We start from the raw sequence: 14011 nt of genomic DNA on the forward strand, positions 1-14011 counted from the left end.
TGTGGTTTGAGGGTATTCGAGGTGATGTTCTTTTTCGTCCCGTTTCTCGTGACGAATAAATGAATAAATGGATGGAAGAATACATCTTCCAAACACTATAACCACAGAATCTCAAAATAGACTGGTAAGCTGCAAGCGAAATACCCATCTAGATATAGATGTAGAATGAAGAATATAGCGAGAAAAATAAACGAGTTCATCAATAGATAGATAGTTTATTAGTAGTGCTAGGTATTTTCAACTTGAAACTTGATATCCCTCAAGATAAACTTTCAAGGGAGGAAAAGATGGGGATCTCTGTCATGTAAATGCATCAGATGATTTTTTCCCCTTCTTTTGGAGAGCACTAGCAATAGCAGTGTAGCTATCTATTTTGTTGAAGGGGGGTTTTGGGGAATGTGTAATATAAAATTTCTGTTCTTGCGAGGTTTGATGGGGTGTATGGGCGGTGGGACGTAGGAGGTAGGAGTCTATATCTAGTCATTTGAGAGTGGGTTATTGGTGGTGTTGGAGATGTAGTTCGTTGTGTGATGTGAGTGATGGGATTGAGAATCGGAATGGTGGGGAGCTCTTGTTCGGAATAGAGTGGTGCTTTGATGGGGGATAGAGAATTATGTTACATAGTTATTGGGTAAGGGGAAAGCAGCTTGGTATGTGGATTTGCGTGACAGTGATGGAGAAAGGTGGCGGATGGTTGGGATTGATGAGGGATGGGATATTGATAGAATTGGGATGGATGGATTATTGATAGAGTTGGGATGGATGGATTGCATGCGATTATATGGAAGAGTTTGTCTGTTGAGTATTCGACGCAGCATCTGAAGTGTAGAGAATCGGATTGAGCATGGGGTGTAATGGATATCGAGGTCTGCATAGCACGTGACTATTTATTGCATACATCGGCTAGCTGGGCAGTTTAGCTACAACTACAAGAGATGAGCGCGGTTCCTCTTGTCTTTTCTTACTTTGGTTCATTAGTCGCTCTTGGATTTATCTGGACTTGTGATCGTGACATTAGATTGAATAGACGGATGCTGAGATTCTAGTCTCGGACATGTGATGGGGACGTCTCACACTGGGGAATTCAACGGACATCGATCCCAAATTGGTGAGTGTCCGTATTTGTTGCACATCTCAAAAAACAAGATTATCGATATCAATCCGAGATCAGGGATATCCTTAAAAGCTTGATATAAATGCCCTTTTAACAATATCTTTCTAACGCTTTTGGAACTGGGCAATGGGGCATGCATATTTTGAGACATGCAACAACTCGCCGTTTTGATACGACCTGACCAATCTCATCATTTGGTTTCCCTTGGAAGACTTGGTATACGAGATAAACAGCCATGATTGTGGGTGTCCTTTCCCGTCATTTACGGAAAGAGATGTAAAGAGGATGGTAATACGACATAGTCTTAGGATGACACCCAATCAATCCGAAACACAGCCAAGTATCTAAATAATGCCCTCTTCTTACGACATGCAACAAGACAATCACTTACTGACATAAATCACCCGTCAAGTAACACATCACAAGCGCTCAATGGTCATGTTTCTCACGTGTGCTGACATTAATTGGTTGGGTTGTTGGTGAGGTGGCTCAAGAGTGGAGGTGCAACATTCACTCTTTATTTATACTGGATCTCATAGAGTCGCAGTCAATCTCAGCCACCATAGCACTAACAAACTTTTTGTTGAATACGAACATTCACTTCACTTTTCTCGTTGTTCAATTCATTAACATTTGGTTTGGATGGCAATGTCTTAATTGCTTTGTTATATTTGATCTGTTGGTGTCTCTTCCTGTCTTTCGCTTTTTTGTTCTTGATCTGTTTTTATATGACTTCGCCGAGCTTACATGATAGATAGTCTTTGCAGTGCAATGAGCTAGCTGGGCTGAACTTTTTCACCTAAATTTAGTGTCCAGTGCGAGAGTTCTTGGCTACAATAAGAAGCCTTCTAAGTTTACTCATCCTCAGCTCGAGAAGAAACGGAACTTTTGTTCATCTTATCTAAGTTCTATTTCGAAATCGTCAGTTCCTTTACTAGAAGTAATTTCGATTTCTATCTTTCGATCCTTCGTTCTTTCTTCCTTATTTTTCGGTTCTGTAATATTCTCATTGCAACCATTCTTGTCTCACGCTCTCTCGAATTCATTCACAATCCCAAATTCAGGATTTATACATGCCGAAAGTTACCAAAATGGCAGACTTTAACTTCCCCGGAGTCGATCTCAGTGATCCTTTTCTTCCATCTCCCGGTTCAGTATCTGTTTATAGCCCGTTCGAATACAGTACTCCTAAAGTTGCCGTCAAACCACCCCATGACTACGGGACATTTACCTATCCTCTCACGCCTATAGATGAAAGACCTGGTCCCATCTTATTACCTTTACGATCACGAAATTGCTCTTCAAATTCGCCTCCCTCTCTTTCTTTCTCTCGTTCTTCTAGTACCTCGTCCAAATTTTCTTTTTCCTCGTCTGCTTCAGATATTGATTGCAATCGGCTGTCGAATACCAAGTGGGCATCCCCTACTTCTTTTCCTCACTTTGCGTCATTGCCACTGGATATTCAGAGAACCATTTGGAGGCATTCGTTACCCAAACCACAAATTATCGAAATACATCAATACACAAAATCCACACCACGATCATCCTCTTCCTTCTCAACCACAACAAAACAAGATGAAGAAACTCTCCCATCCTTGACAACTCGCAATCCCCTTCCAATCGCCCTACACATAAACCGCCTCTCTCGTCGCTTCGCTCTCTCTATCTTGACTCCACTCTCCTTCGCTCACCCTTACTTTCTCCCTTCAAATCCATACGCTTACATAAACTATGTTCAAGATACCATATTTATCTCTTCTCATACTCTCTACCCCGATCTCGGAAATCATATCTTGTATTCCAGGAATTTACATATGATTCGATACTTGGCCCTAGAGTTTGAAGTATGGTGCGAGTTACTTGGCGATAATCATTTTGTTAATGCACTTTTGGAGATGGAGGGTTTGATCAGTATTGAGATTATTTTTGAGAGACAACCAGGATCGCTTTCTTTCTGTTCTGATCTTTCATCCAATAACGAATCGTCAATATTATCGAGACAGCTTGAAGAATCTATAATGAATTGGGGGATCACACATCAAGTTCAAGATCTTAGGTTTGTAGAACCAACAAGAAATGAGGAAAGAAACTTGAAAGTTATATTCGAAAGAGAATGCGAAAAGAAATGGTTGTGGGGAAGAGTGAGTGGATGGGAAGATGTAAGAGAGAAATTGAGTTTCAGGTGGAAAGAAGAGGAGAGCAAAAGTATGGTGCAGAGTCGCGTTTACGAAGAAACAAACGACAATGAAAACAAATCTTATAAACCTTTACCATCCAGGTTGAGAGCAAAGGATAATCACCCAACCGGATTTTTCGGAATCAGCTCTGAGGCAGCAGCATGCATGGGAGATGAACACGAGGAATTAGACCAGGGATTAGAAAGTCTAATGAATAGCGTGGATGATGTTATAATGGATTACGGATATGTAGCGCAAGGACGAGGAAGATGGGTTGATGGGAAGGACACATATGCGGATCAAGATGATGCATATAGCGAGAGTAACTATTCGCGATGCTCGGCGAGTTTCGAAGATGATTCTGATTTGGAGGGGTGGATTTAATGATTCTATTTTTTTTTCTATTTTTGGGGAGTTTGTGTATGAGGGGAGGGAGAAGGAGTTTTAAAGGCGGAGTTTTGGAAGGGTGAGGGGGAAGGTGGAGTTGGTGACTGTTTGCTCAATATAGGGTAAAGGCGTTGGTTTTTGGATATGATACCATGGTTTGAGCAAATTTTGATTGGTAGGCTTCAAGGGAATTAGATACATGGAACAATTCTCCATTAATCTATTGTTGAGCCTCGGGGGTTTTTCTACATTATCAATTGTACCACGATTGCATATTACCATTTTTCAATCATGATTTCAATCTACATCAGAGTTGAGATTTCCATGGCCTTGATTTTTGTCTTTTGTGAAAATACCTAGTTCATTGAAATCGCTGCAGAGTAGTTGTGTTGTGATTTCCCTGTATATCTGTCGAACTGGATTGATCAGTACTTCCTTGAATTGAATGTTTGACGGGGCGAAATATGCGTGACGATCTAATAGAAATATCTGTTATTTTTATAATTCGAGAGGTTGATACGTTTCTAATGAGGCATGTTTGGGAAGATGAATGGATGAATAACTGAGGGGAAATAATTCATAAGTAATGTATTAATTGAGATATAATCCGGCTCTATGATGTATGCTTTTGGAAAATTTTATAAGTAGTATCTACATTCGAGATGGTATTCGGATATCTCTCAATCCGGATAGATGGAGGGGAGATGAAGGGAAGATAGCCTAGTTAGGTATTCGTCCCGATGATTCGGTAACCTATCGGGGAATATGGTTGTGGAAGTGGAGAAAATTAGACGAATTTGCTCTTTGATTATTACGATCTTGGAATCAATGGAAAAAGATGATATTCTTAATATGGAAATGGATTTGATTGTTGAATTGACCGGACTATGGATTGGATGTTATTTACTTTCCATTGGTTTAGTAGAAGAACACATTATCTCAATCATTCACAAAATGCTGACCGCTTATGATTACCTCGGACGCGTCTTCCCTGTTCAATTTTCTTTCCAACAACCCCAACAGCATATGCATGATGACCAAGATAGACGGGTGAATATAAAGTGGCATGATATATGTTTCTTACAATCCCCATTTCTGTAACCTTTACCCTCCTCTCCTCTCTCTACATCTTCCACAAACTCATCAATACCAACCAAAATGCTCATCCCAACCACCTCCGGAACCGCTGAATACAACGTTCCCGGTCTCCCCTCCCCCTGCAAAACCTGGTACAAAATCCACGGCTCCCTCACATCCTCCACCCCACCCCTCATCATCCTGCACGGTGGCCCCGGCGCAACCCACGAATACCTCCTCCCTCTAATCGATCTCGCCCCCTCCACCCCCCTCATCTTCTATGACCAAATCGGAAACGGATTCTCCACGCACCTCCCCTCAAGAGCCGGCGATGAAGAATTCTGGAGCATAGATCTCTTCATCCACGAGCTCGATAATCTCATTCTCCATCTCAACCTACAAGATCGTCCGATCGATATTCTCGGACATTCCTGGGGTGGTATGCTCGCTGCGGAATGGACCATCAAATCCTCCCATGCTTCGCACCTTCGTCGATTGATCCTCTCGAACACTCTAGCGAGCATCGAGACCTACCAGCTTGGGATTTCGGTGCTCAAGAAAGCTCTCCCCGAAGATGTGCAAAAGGTTCTAGATCATGCGGATGAAACGCAGGAGTATGATACCCCGGAATATGAAGCTGCAGTTGATGTTTTTTCGCAGAGGCACTTGAGTCTGGCGAGACCTTGGCCTCCGAAGGAAATGAAAGCGGTGCAGAAGTGGATTGCGGAGGATCCGACGGTGTATGGGACCATGTATGATTTTCCCATCTTTCTCTTTATTTCTTGTCCTCTATTCTCCCCTTCTGCGAAAAGTTTGAAGCTAATTGGAAAAAGGCTGGGTCCAAGCGAACTTGTCGTTTTGGGTAATCTGCGTGATTGGACGTGTATTCCAGATATACATAAAATCAAAGTACCGACGCTCATGATTAATGGTGTAGAAGATGAAGCACAGGACGTGACGATGAGACCATTTTTTGAGCATATTGAGAAGGTCAAGTGGATTGTTATGGAGGGGGCGGCGCATTTGTCTCATGTTGATCAGAGGGAGAAGTACATGGGGCATGTGAGGGATTTCTTGAGTAATGTTTGATGGAGTGATGATGATTGAGAAATTGATGTGGGATGTTAGGTAGAATGGGGGGGGGGGGGGGGGAATTGGATTACGATTTCCTTCTGATCGATATACATTGTCCGTTCATATCAGTACTTTGACTATTTCTTGATGCATCCCCGTCAAATGTATGGCGAAGAAACTAATCAAACGCTTTTTTATTGCAAATGATCCATATCTCATCATTCAATCTCTACAGTCTCTTGCACGTAATTCTGTGTCATTCACAGATGGCGAAACCTCCCACTGTAATGGAGTAGGCTCAAGTCTCTAAGGGAATGTAATAACGGCTAGCAACACGGTCACTATAACTCGGGTGAGTCAGTTCCTAATTTTTACCTGTAAAAAGCAACGAATTCTACTGGCAAAAAGCTTCAATTTTCAGACTTCACTATAGGCTGATAAAACGATTGGTATATCAGATCACTTGTCTATCACTATAACTCCTTAGATTTCTCGTGAGAACTATAGATAAGAAGTTGTTATTTGATCTGTTGGCTGGTTGCATGTTTGAAACCTACCACAACCTCGAGGCATGATAAACGCAAAATGGATAGCCAAGATCAACAATCCCTCCCTAGAGAAGCAGCCAAACAAGAAATCGAAACTCTCATTCATGAAATCGATACCACCCCCCTCACAGCATGGCTCCTAGGATTGAGAGGTGTAGCAGCACAACTTGCGCTTTTTGGAACTACGTTGGCATGGAGTAATTAATCACTCTCCCCCCCCCCCCCAAATCCCTCGCTGATCGACTTACGAAAACACAAGTATAAAAGCTCGACCCTACTACCTTTTTCTCTGCACCTCAAACTCAAAGAAATCCTTCACAAACTGGCCGCCCTCCCCTAATAGCTCCATGAACTTATTTTCACATGACAAATCATGAGCGTGCATAGCCATATAATGACACACTAGACTTCTCAATGCTCCAATCTCATCACCACATCCCTCTTCTCCGCCTTCTTCTGCGTATACATATCTCACGAGATGGATCACATCATGGAAAGTTTCGCTGTTAAGCTCGAATGCACATAATGTTTTGTGGAGCTTGTACAGAGCCAGTGCTTTCAACGTGTCAATAAGTCGGAAATCCCCCAGAATGTATAGTGCGGCATGGCCGATGAATACATTGGAATAATTTTTCCCTGAGTCAACCCATCCTCTAGGTTCGCAGGTGTGGTCGTAATTATTGCGCGAGGCGAGTAGTGGAAAAGTGAGGCATTCGAAGTCGACTGAAAATTTGAAAAGAGTAAGTTCTGGATATCTAACTCGTTGAGGAGACAAGAATTCTTCCACCTTTGCATCCAGTTTCGATGATGCCAGCGCCACTGTCAATGCTGATTTTACCTGATCATTTAGCTTTTTCTTCTTCTTTTCCTTCTTAGAGGTCAACTCCAACTCTTCACAATTATCAGATCTGTTCCATTCCCTCATCTTAGGCGCAGGCAGCGTATAATCCCCTGTGTACGCAAACTGCACGAATCGCTCAAACGTCTCCTTACTCACATCATCCCATACCGTACATGCAGCTCGAGACTCCGTCATCCCTCCTCTCATCAGCGCCTCCAACGGGTTCGAAAGCTGAACAATAGCCTCCTCGTGCACGAAGAATTCTGTTGCATGGCCATCGACCTTTTCGCCCACAACGAATTTGAAGAGTCGGGAATTGAGAATGCTGGTAAGTGATTGTTAGTATAGATATCACTATGGAATCTTAGAAGATGGCGTGTACTCTTGGAATGAGGCTGGCATCTTGGTTGATCAAAGTAGTTTGTTTTCTGACTATCCTCAAACTCTGTTTCGGAAATGCTCACGGGAATTTTCTCCCTTACAATAGGTATGGAAGAAGTACAGTTTGAGATAGGGAAGATCGAGAATGTAAAAAGATAAAAGTAAATGGGATACCACAAGAATTGAGGGGTTCACACATTCGATTAACAAGTGGCTGAGGTCGACCAATGGGGTAAATACTGGTGCGCCAAATCATCGAATGGATTCCCTGTTCTAGAGTAGCATTCTTGCACCACATCATATCGCATAAACATAGAACTCCATAATTGGTCTGGCAGTTAGTCATCAGTATCATAATGTCTATTCGAAATACCTACATATTGCATTTTTTTATTGACCCTATCTACCTCTCTGCCCATTTCTATGTAATTCACCGCCAGCACCACTACCACCCTCCAGTCATCACTTTCTATTTCCAGATCATTAAAATTCATCATATTAACATCCTCTCTTCATTTCTTCACCCCTTCTTCGACTTCGCATATACACCTCCTCTCCCGCCTCAGATTCCCTCTATAAACAAAAGACAATTACCCAAACATACCACCTATATATTTATCCATCCTGACCAACTCAATAAACACACACATATGCGAAAAAGTAGACCAATGAAGAAAAATTTCCCTTTTTTCTTTCTTGAAATGAATCCAAACTCCTACACACCATGCCATTATGCAAATACCTCCTGAATGAAGAAAATGATCAACCGGATATCAACTCTGCAAACGTAATATTTTTGATCATGAAGAAAGAGTGTGCGCTCTCCCTTCCGCTCAGCCCACCCCATCATTATGCACATATAACGTTTAATGTCGTATGTCCCCTTGAAGCGCTCACACCCTCACCCTCTCGTATTTAATCGACCTCCGCCACCAACATTTAATTGAAAGATCCATAAGTCTTAAAATCATACCCATTCGTAATCCTATCCTTCCCTTTTTTAGCGAATTCCTTCCCCGCACTTCTCGAATTCTTCGCATTCCCATTCGTCTTGCCAAGCACCGCACCCCCTTTTCCGGTTTCCTCTTGTGCCCCACCATTAACCGAGATTTGTGATCCCTGCGGTAAAGTATTTTGACTAGCACTCATTCCATATTGGTTAACTTGCGCCATTAATGATTTTCTCGCTTGTTCCATTGCGTCATCCGAGCTATTATCTGAATCCGAATCTGAATCACTACCAGCATCTTTAATTCTCTTAGCTGCGGCGGCGGCAATGGCTGCTGAGGCAACCAAACCATTACTTTGAGTTAAGGAAGGGATTTTTGAGCTTGCTGGAACTGGAACATCATCATCGTCAGAACTATCATCACTGCTACTCTCATCATCATCTTCCGATTCCGAGAATTCTTTGTTCAACAATTGAGATGAAAGTTGTAATTTTGATTTGGCGAGTTGACCATTCGACAAGGGTCTAGGTTTGAACATAGTTCCTTTCTGGCTATTTAGAGATGATAGACTTGCGCCGAAACCAATCGTTGGTCTAATAATCGGTCGCTTGAGAGGTGAAGAAAATGATGGACCTTGAGCTTCGAAGATATCAGATGTTAGTTGTTGATCAACTTCGTCTTGGGTATTATCCTCATCGCTGCTAGAGTTCTTACGTTGATTTGTAGTCTTAATAGGAGAGACCATATTTCTCCGGGCATGGCTTGGCAATTCCGGGCTTAACCGTTGAGCTGGAGCATCTGGCATCTTCACATCCTCATCATCACTACCACCTTCGCCTTCATCTTCTGAACTGTTTTGGGTCTCTTTGATTTCTGTTTTAACCTTAGAGTCAATTTCCTTGTCGGAGGTATCGTCTCCCGAATTTTCTTCATCAGATGATTCGTCCTCTGATGAAGAAGTTAAATTCTGAGTGTGCTTGTTGAGGGATTTACGCTCATCACCGGATGGTGCATTGGAATGAAAGACGACTGGAGATCGACTATCCCGTGGTGATGACTGATTTTCACCCATTTCGACATCCTCATCAGATTGGCCGTTGGGATCGTTCGATTCTTCGATTTGTCGATTTGGAGGACTGATAGATCTTTTTGGCTCTTCTTTAACTGTGACCTCTTCTTCAGAATTGGAATGTTCAGAACTGGAACTATCTGAACTTGGAGGGAGTGGGATTTCAGCAGGCTTAGGTGGCGACTTTGGTATCTCTAGGATGATATTAGTTTGTACTCATTAATCAACGATTCATTTCTATCGGTGTATGCCAGAGGGATAAAAGTCACAAGGTTAATTTAATGACTTTTGGCGTGATATTTACATACCTTTGACCGGGACTGGACGGCCGGGTGTAGATTTCGTTGCCTTTTTTGGCTCTGGTGTAATAGTCTTTCTCCCCAAGAGTTTCTTCTCATCAGAAATAATCTTTGGTGCCGGTTGATGGATAGGCTTAGGTGTCGCAGATCGCGCCACCGAACTTGCCCGACCCGCGATCAATGGTGGTTGACTCATAGCAGATGGTTTCAGTGACAGCTGTCTGACTGGAGTTGCACTACGATCAGGTCCAGGGCGCTTGAATGTTTTGGGTAGGGGAATAGGCGTTTGATTTGGGGCTGAGATCTGACTAGAAGTAAGCGTGGGTGTTGTTTTCTCTTTTGGTGTATCAACGGAAGCTGTCTTCTGGAGTTGTGGCTTTATAGGAGTATTCGTCTTGTCAAGGTCAAAGGAGACTCGTCTAGGACTCTTAGATGGTAATGGCATCTGAGCTTCTAGACTGGTATCCTTAGGAGCTGGAGCTCCAGGTGAAGAGCTTAATAAACTTTCGGAAGAACGTGATGTTTTCAAAGATGACTTCTTTCCTCTTGGATAATGAGGCGTGGAAGACTGGCGAGGAAGTATCGCGCTGGGAGTACTGCGTTTATTGACCGGGGTACCCTTCCTACTTCCTTGTGGGGTTTCGGATGCTCTCTTAGAGCCTTCGGGAGCTTCTGGCTTCCTAGACTCCTCTTTAGCCTTTTTCGCTGCCTCCTCCTCGGCCTTCTGCTTCTCTATTCTGTCATCTTCTTCGATCTGTTTGCGCAATTTCTCTTTCTCATCCTTCAGTTTTTGAGCTAAAAGAGCAGCGTCTTCTTTTTGTTTTCTTGTAGCTTGCTTCTGCTTCTCTTCTGCCTTACGTTCTTCTGATTTCTCTTTACGAATTCGCTCGGCCTTTGCAGCCACGGCTTCCCTTTCGGATCCACGTCGACGTTCCTCGGCAGCTTTTGCAGCCGCAGTCCGTGCCTCCTTTGCTGCCTCCTCACTTTCTTTCTTTTTGCGCAATTCCTCCTCGCGTATTCTACTCTTTGGCGTCAATGGTAGCTCATGAGGAGTTGAAACAGATTCAAAAGTCTTGGAAGGATGGCGATTTTGGTTCGAGGGTGAGTTAGCTAACCTTTCAAGACCAGGTAATCCTGCCGATGAAGATTTTTTGAGTTTAAGTTTTGATTGTGGAACCTTTGTTTCCTCGGAATCCGAACCAAAGTCGTCATAAATATCTCCCTTGTTCCTAGGTGATCGATTCTTCGAGTTGCTTGATTTTGCGGCTTGCACGATTGCCTCCGAGATCTTTGGATTCTTGGTAGAACTTGGGTTGGAATGAGGAGGGAGTTGTGGTTCGTTTGCCATTGGACTTGTCGCAGTCGTTGAAACGGACCGACCTCTATCGGTAGCTCTCTGAATATGATAGCTTGCACTTTTTGCTCCTGTAATGTCCTTTGGTGTGCCCTGCTTCCGTGGCGGGGGTTCTTTGAACGGACTTGCAGGTTTTTTTGGGTCGCTGTTGGGTTGCGCATTGGTATTCTTGGTAGACAACTTTGTGGCATGATTAGTTATGGCATGACTTTGGCGGACAAAACGTCTCTTCACTGGCGATGGAGATGATGGGGGTGGGGTGTCGGAGATCATGGGAGAATCCTCTCTTACATTTGGCACAACATCATTGTCCTCATCCTCATGACCTAGTATAATACTCTGTTGTGAATCTGGAATTGTGGTTTCTGGGTTCTCTGGGATGCCTTCCAACTTTCCACCGGTGTATGACTCTACTTCTCGGGAAGGAATTGGTTTATCTGGATCTATGGCTGTTCTCTGACGTTTTTGTGGATTCCAAAATGATTCGGCAGATCCATTGATCGGTGACCTATCTCTTTTCTGACCAAGAACGCTCATTGGGTTGAATCGAAGGGCTGACGTTGGAGGAAGTGAGTCTCGAACATTTGGTTTATTCGGAGCTTTTATGATTCGAATAGTAGACATATTGGTAAACAGAGGTCCTATCAGATCGTTCTGAGTGACGTCAAATAATTCATCGTCCATACACTTCTTAATCGCCAGTGGTCTAGATGAAGAAGCAATCAGTAAGTATAAACTTCAACTTCTCAGCCCAGACATTCCCAACACCAACACCATGTTCGCAGAAGCGCAAACACTACTTACTGGCCATAATTGATTTCGTGAACTCTCGAAGCTTCTGTGCAAAACTCTCTGATGGTAATATTTGGTGATGTAATAACACGAAAGCAACGAATTGGACGATCGTTTTCCTCGGCAGCATCTGGTGTAAATACTTTCACTCTAAGTGAAAAGCCCGGAGAGGCGGGGGAGTCAATTGAGGAATTCATCCTGAACTTTTTATGATCACTTCCAGAAGTTAAGCTTATGCGAAACAGCAGAAGTGTGCTGATATGCAAACAAGAGAGACAAGGCCAAAAATCAACGGCATTGAGAAGATTGAAGAAGTGCAATTGGCTCGGTGCACTATGAAAGCTAATTGCTTTGCTTTTTCAATAGTGGAGCACTTTAAAGTCAAAAAAAAGAAATCGCGCCAACACGCGTTGAAGTGGGCGGTGGGCGATAAGGTTATCGTGAATAGTAAATCGTGTTTTGGTGGAGCTTTTCCGATAAGAGATGAGGGAAGAGGTTGAAGTTGAAGAACTGCTCAGGAAGAGGAAAAGAAGCTTGATATGGATTGTCTTTTGAAGAAAGGAAGAAGTGAAGAAGATTGTGTTTGTGATGAATAAGTTCAAAAAGTTGTTTGTAAATTGGAATTCGGCTTCAAAGATTCACTACCTATAGCTATTACTTGTCATATACCTCTTTTCTTTTCTTTTCTTTTCTTTCTTCTCTCTATTTGCTCTTGATTTCCACACTTCACTTCGCACACTAGGGTAGGTCACTCTTATATACTCCGTACTGACAGTTCTGAGCTCGTCCTTGAGAGAGGAATTTCTCTTTGCTCTCATCCGATAATCCATGGATTACAGTAAATTGTCTCGAGAGTGTACGACTCAAGTATTGTGTTATGCCATGATTGAATGACTGGATGCAAGATGAGACCTTGACCTGAGTACTTGGATAATTGATCGAGTATATCTAACATCTAAGCTATTGTTTTGGACATGATAATGACGAGATTCTTCCTATGCCAGGGTATTATTCTCCGTTTTGATATTCGAACTCGTCCGAGCACAACATATAACCTCATTCCTAGATCCAATCCGTCCTCCTTTTTCAGAATTCCGAATAGCTATCCAAATTATCTCAATACCAAATATGCCATATCCAATTCGCAAGATACAAAGCCAGTAACCCAATTCCTGTCGCAACAACAGCCATTCCAACTAATACCCACTGTCTGAACTTAAAAGCGTCCGAAACCTCCATCTTCATCATTTTCTTTTGTTTGGTATTCCAATGCCATGGCTCCTCTTCCTTTCTCTCGATCCCTCCCGCATTCTGTCCTCGAGATGGTGATTTGATATGTGCATACGGTTGTGGTTTGAATATCAGTCTGTGAAGGAATTCTTGAATGCGCCCGATGAAAGTATTAGGATATTTCCGGGGTGCCGAGTGTTGGTGAATGCGAAGATAACTATTACGACTATCGATGATCAAGAGAGATATGAGGAATGAAATGAATGTGATGGGGGCGATTATAAGCTAATGGTTTGATTAGAATTTTCAGTGCAGATGTTGGGATCAGATGAAGATAGCTTACCCTCACGACAGCACTTTCCTTGGGAGCTTCGGGAAGTATTGGAGAGTAGAGAATTGGTGAAGGGGATTGTGATAACCCTGGTGATCGACGTGTTGGAGATGACATTGTGGCAGGTGGATTATATTATTGATTTTGAGGTCTTTGGATAGACCTTTGAAGGATGGTTTTTACATTGCTTTATGTATGTTCTGCTGAAGAGAGAAAACTTTTTGACTGTCTTCCTCGTTGTTGATCGAGTCCCCGCCAAGATATGTCGGCACTGCGGAAACATAAAGCTCAGCCTTGCGAGTGACGTTTTTTCTGCGGACTTTTGTTCATCGTTTCGTATCGGCGCATCGTACTCGGTGCGAGAAAGGCCAATGCAGAACACGTGAT

General features: G+C 42.9%; 5 protein-coding genes across 5 annotated transcripts; 2 read left to right on the forward strand and 3 right to left on the reverse strand.

The window, feature by feature from the left end:
* Nucleotides 1-2205: 2205 nt before the first annotated feature.
* Nucleotides 2206-3675, forward strand: Bfra_000112 (uncharacterized protein; the record flags this gene model as incomplete). Its single annotated transcript, XM_037330559.1, has 1 exon — nt 2206-3675. The coding sequence occupies one exon, from the start codon at nt 2206-2208 to the stop codon at nt 3673-3675; it is 1470 nt and encodes a 489-aa protein (XP_037196892.1).
* Nucleotides 3676-4836: 1161 nt separating this feature from the next.
* Bfra_000113 (putative proline-specific peptidase protein) lies at nt 4837-5844 on the forward strand (the record flags this gene model as incomplete). Its single annotated transcript, XM_037330560.1, has 2 exons — nt 4837-5507; nt 5589-5844. 2 exons carry the CDS (start codon nt 4837-4839, stop codon nt 5842-5844), a joined length of 927 nt encoding a protein of 308 aa, XP_037196893.1.
* An 810-nt stretch (nt 5845-6654) lies between these two features.
* Nucleotides 6655-7620, reverse strand: Bfra_000114 (uncharacterized protein; the record flags this gene model as incomplete). Its single annotated transcript, XM_037330561.1, has 2 exons — nt 6655-7543; nt 7601-7620. 2 exons carry the CDS (start codon nt 7618-7620, stop codon nt 6655-6657), a joined length of 909 nt encoding a protein of 302 aa, XP_037196894.1.
* A 918-nt stretch (nt 7621-8538) lies between these two features.
* Bfra_000115 (putative reticulocyte-binding protein 2 like protein a protein) lies at nt 8539-12260 on the reverse strand (the record flags this gene model as incomplete). The annotated part of the gene is made up of 3 exons (XM_037330562.1): nt 8539-9812; nt 9927-11977; nt 12076-12260. The coding sequence occupies 3 exons, from the start codon at nt 12258-12260 to the stop codon at nt 8539-8541; spliced, it is 3510 nt and encodes a 1169-aa protein (XP_037196895.1).
* Nucleotides 12261-13062: 802 nt separating this feature from the next.
* Nucleotides 13063-13741, reverse strand: Bfra_000116 (putative atp phosphoribosyltransferase protein; the record flags this gene model as incomplete). Its single annotated transcript, XM_037330563.1, has 2 exons — nt 13063-13578; nt 13637-13741. 2 exons carry the CDS (start codon nt 13739-13741, stop codon nt 13180-13182), a joined length of 504 nt encoding a protein of 167 aa, XP_037196896.1. The 3' UTR covers nt 13063-13179.
* Nucleotides 13742-14011: the final 270 nt, after the last annotated feature.

Source organism: Botrytis fragariae (genome assembly GCF_013461495.1).
Source record: "Botrytis fragariae strain BVB16 chromosome Unknown tig00000001, whole genome shotgun sequence".
Lineage (NCBI taxonomy): Eukaryota > Fungi > Ascomycota > Leotiomycetes > Helotiales > Sclerotiniaceae > Botrytis > Botrytis fragariae.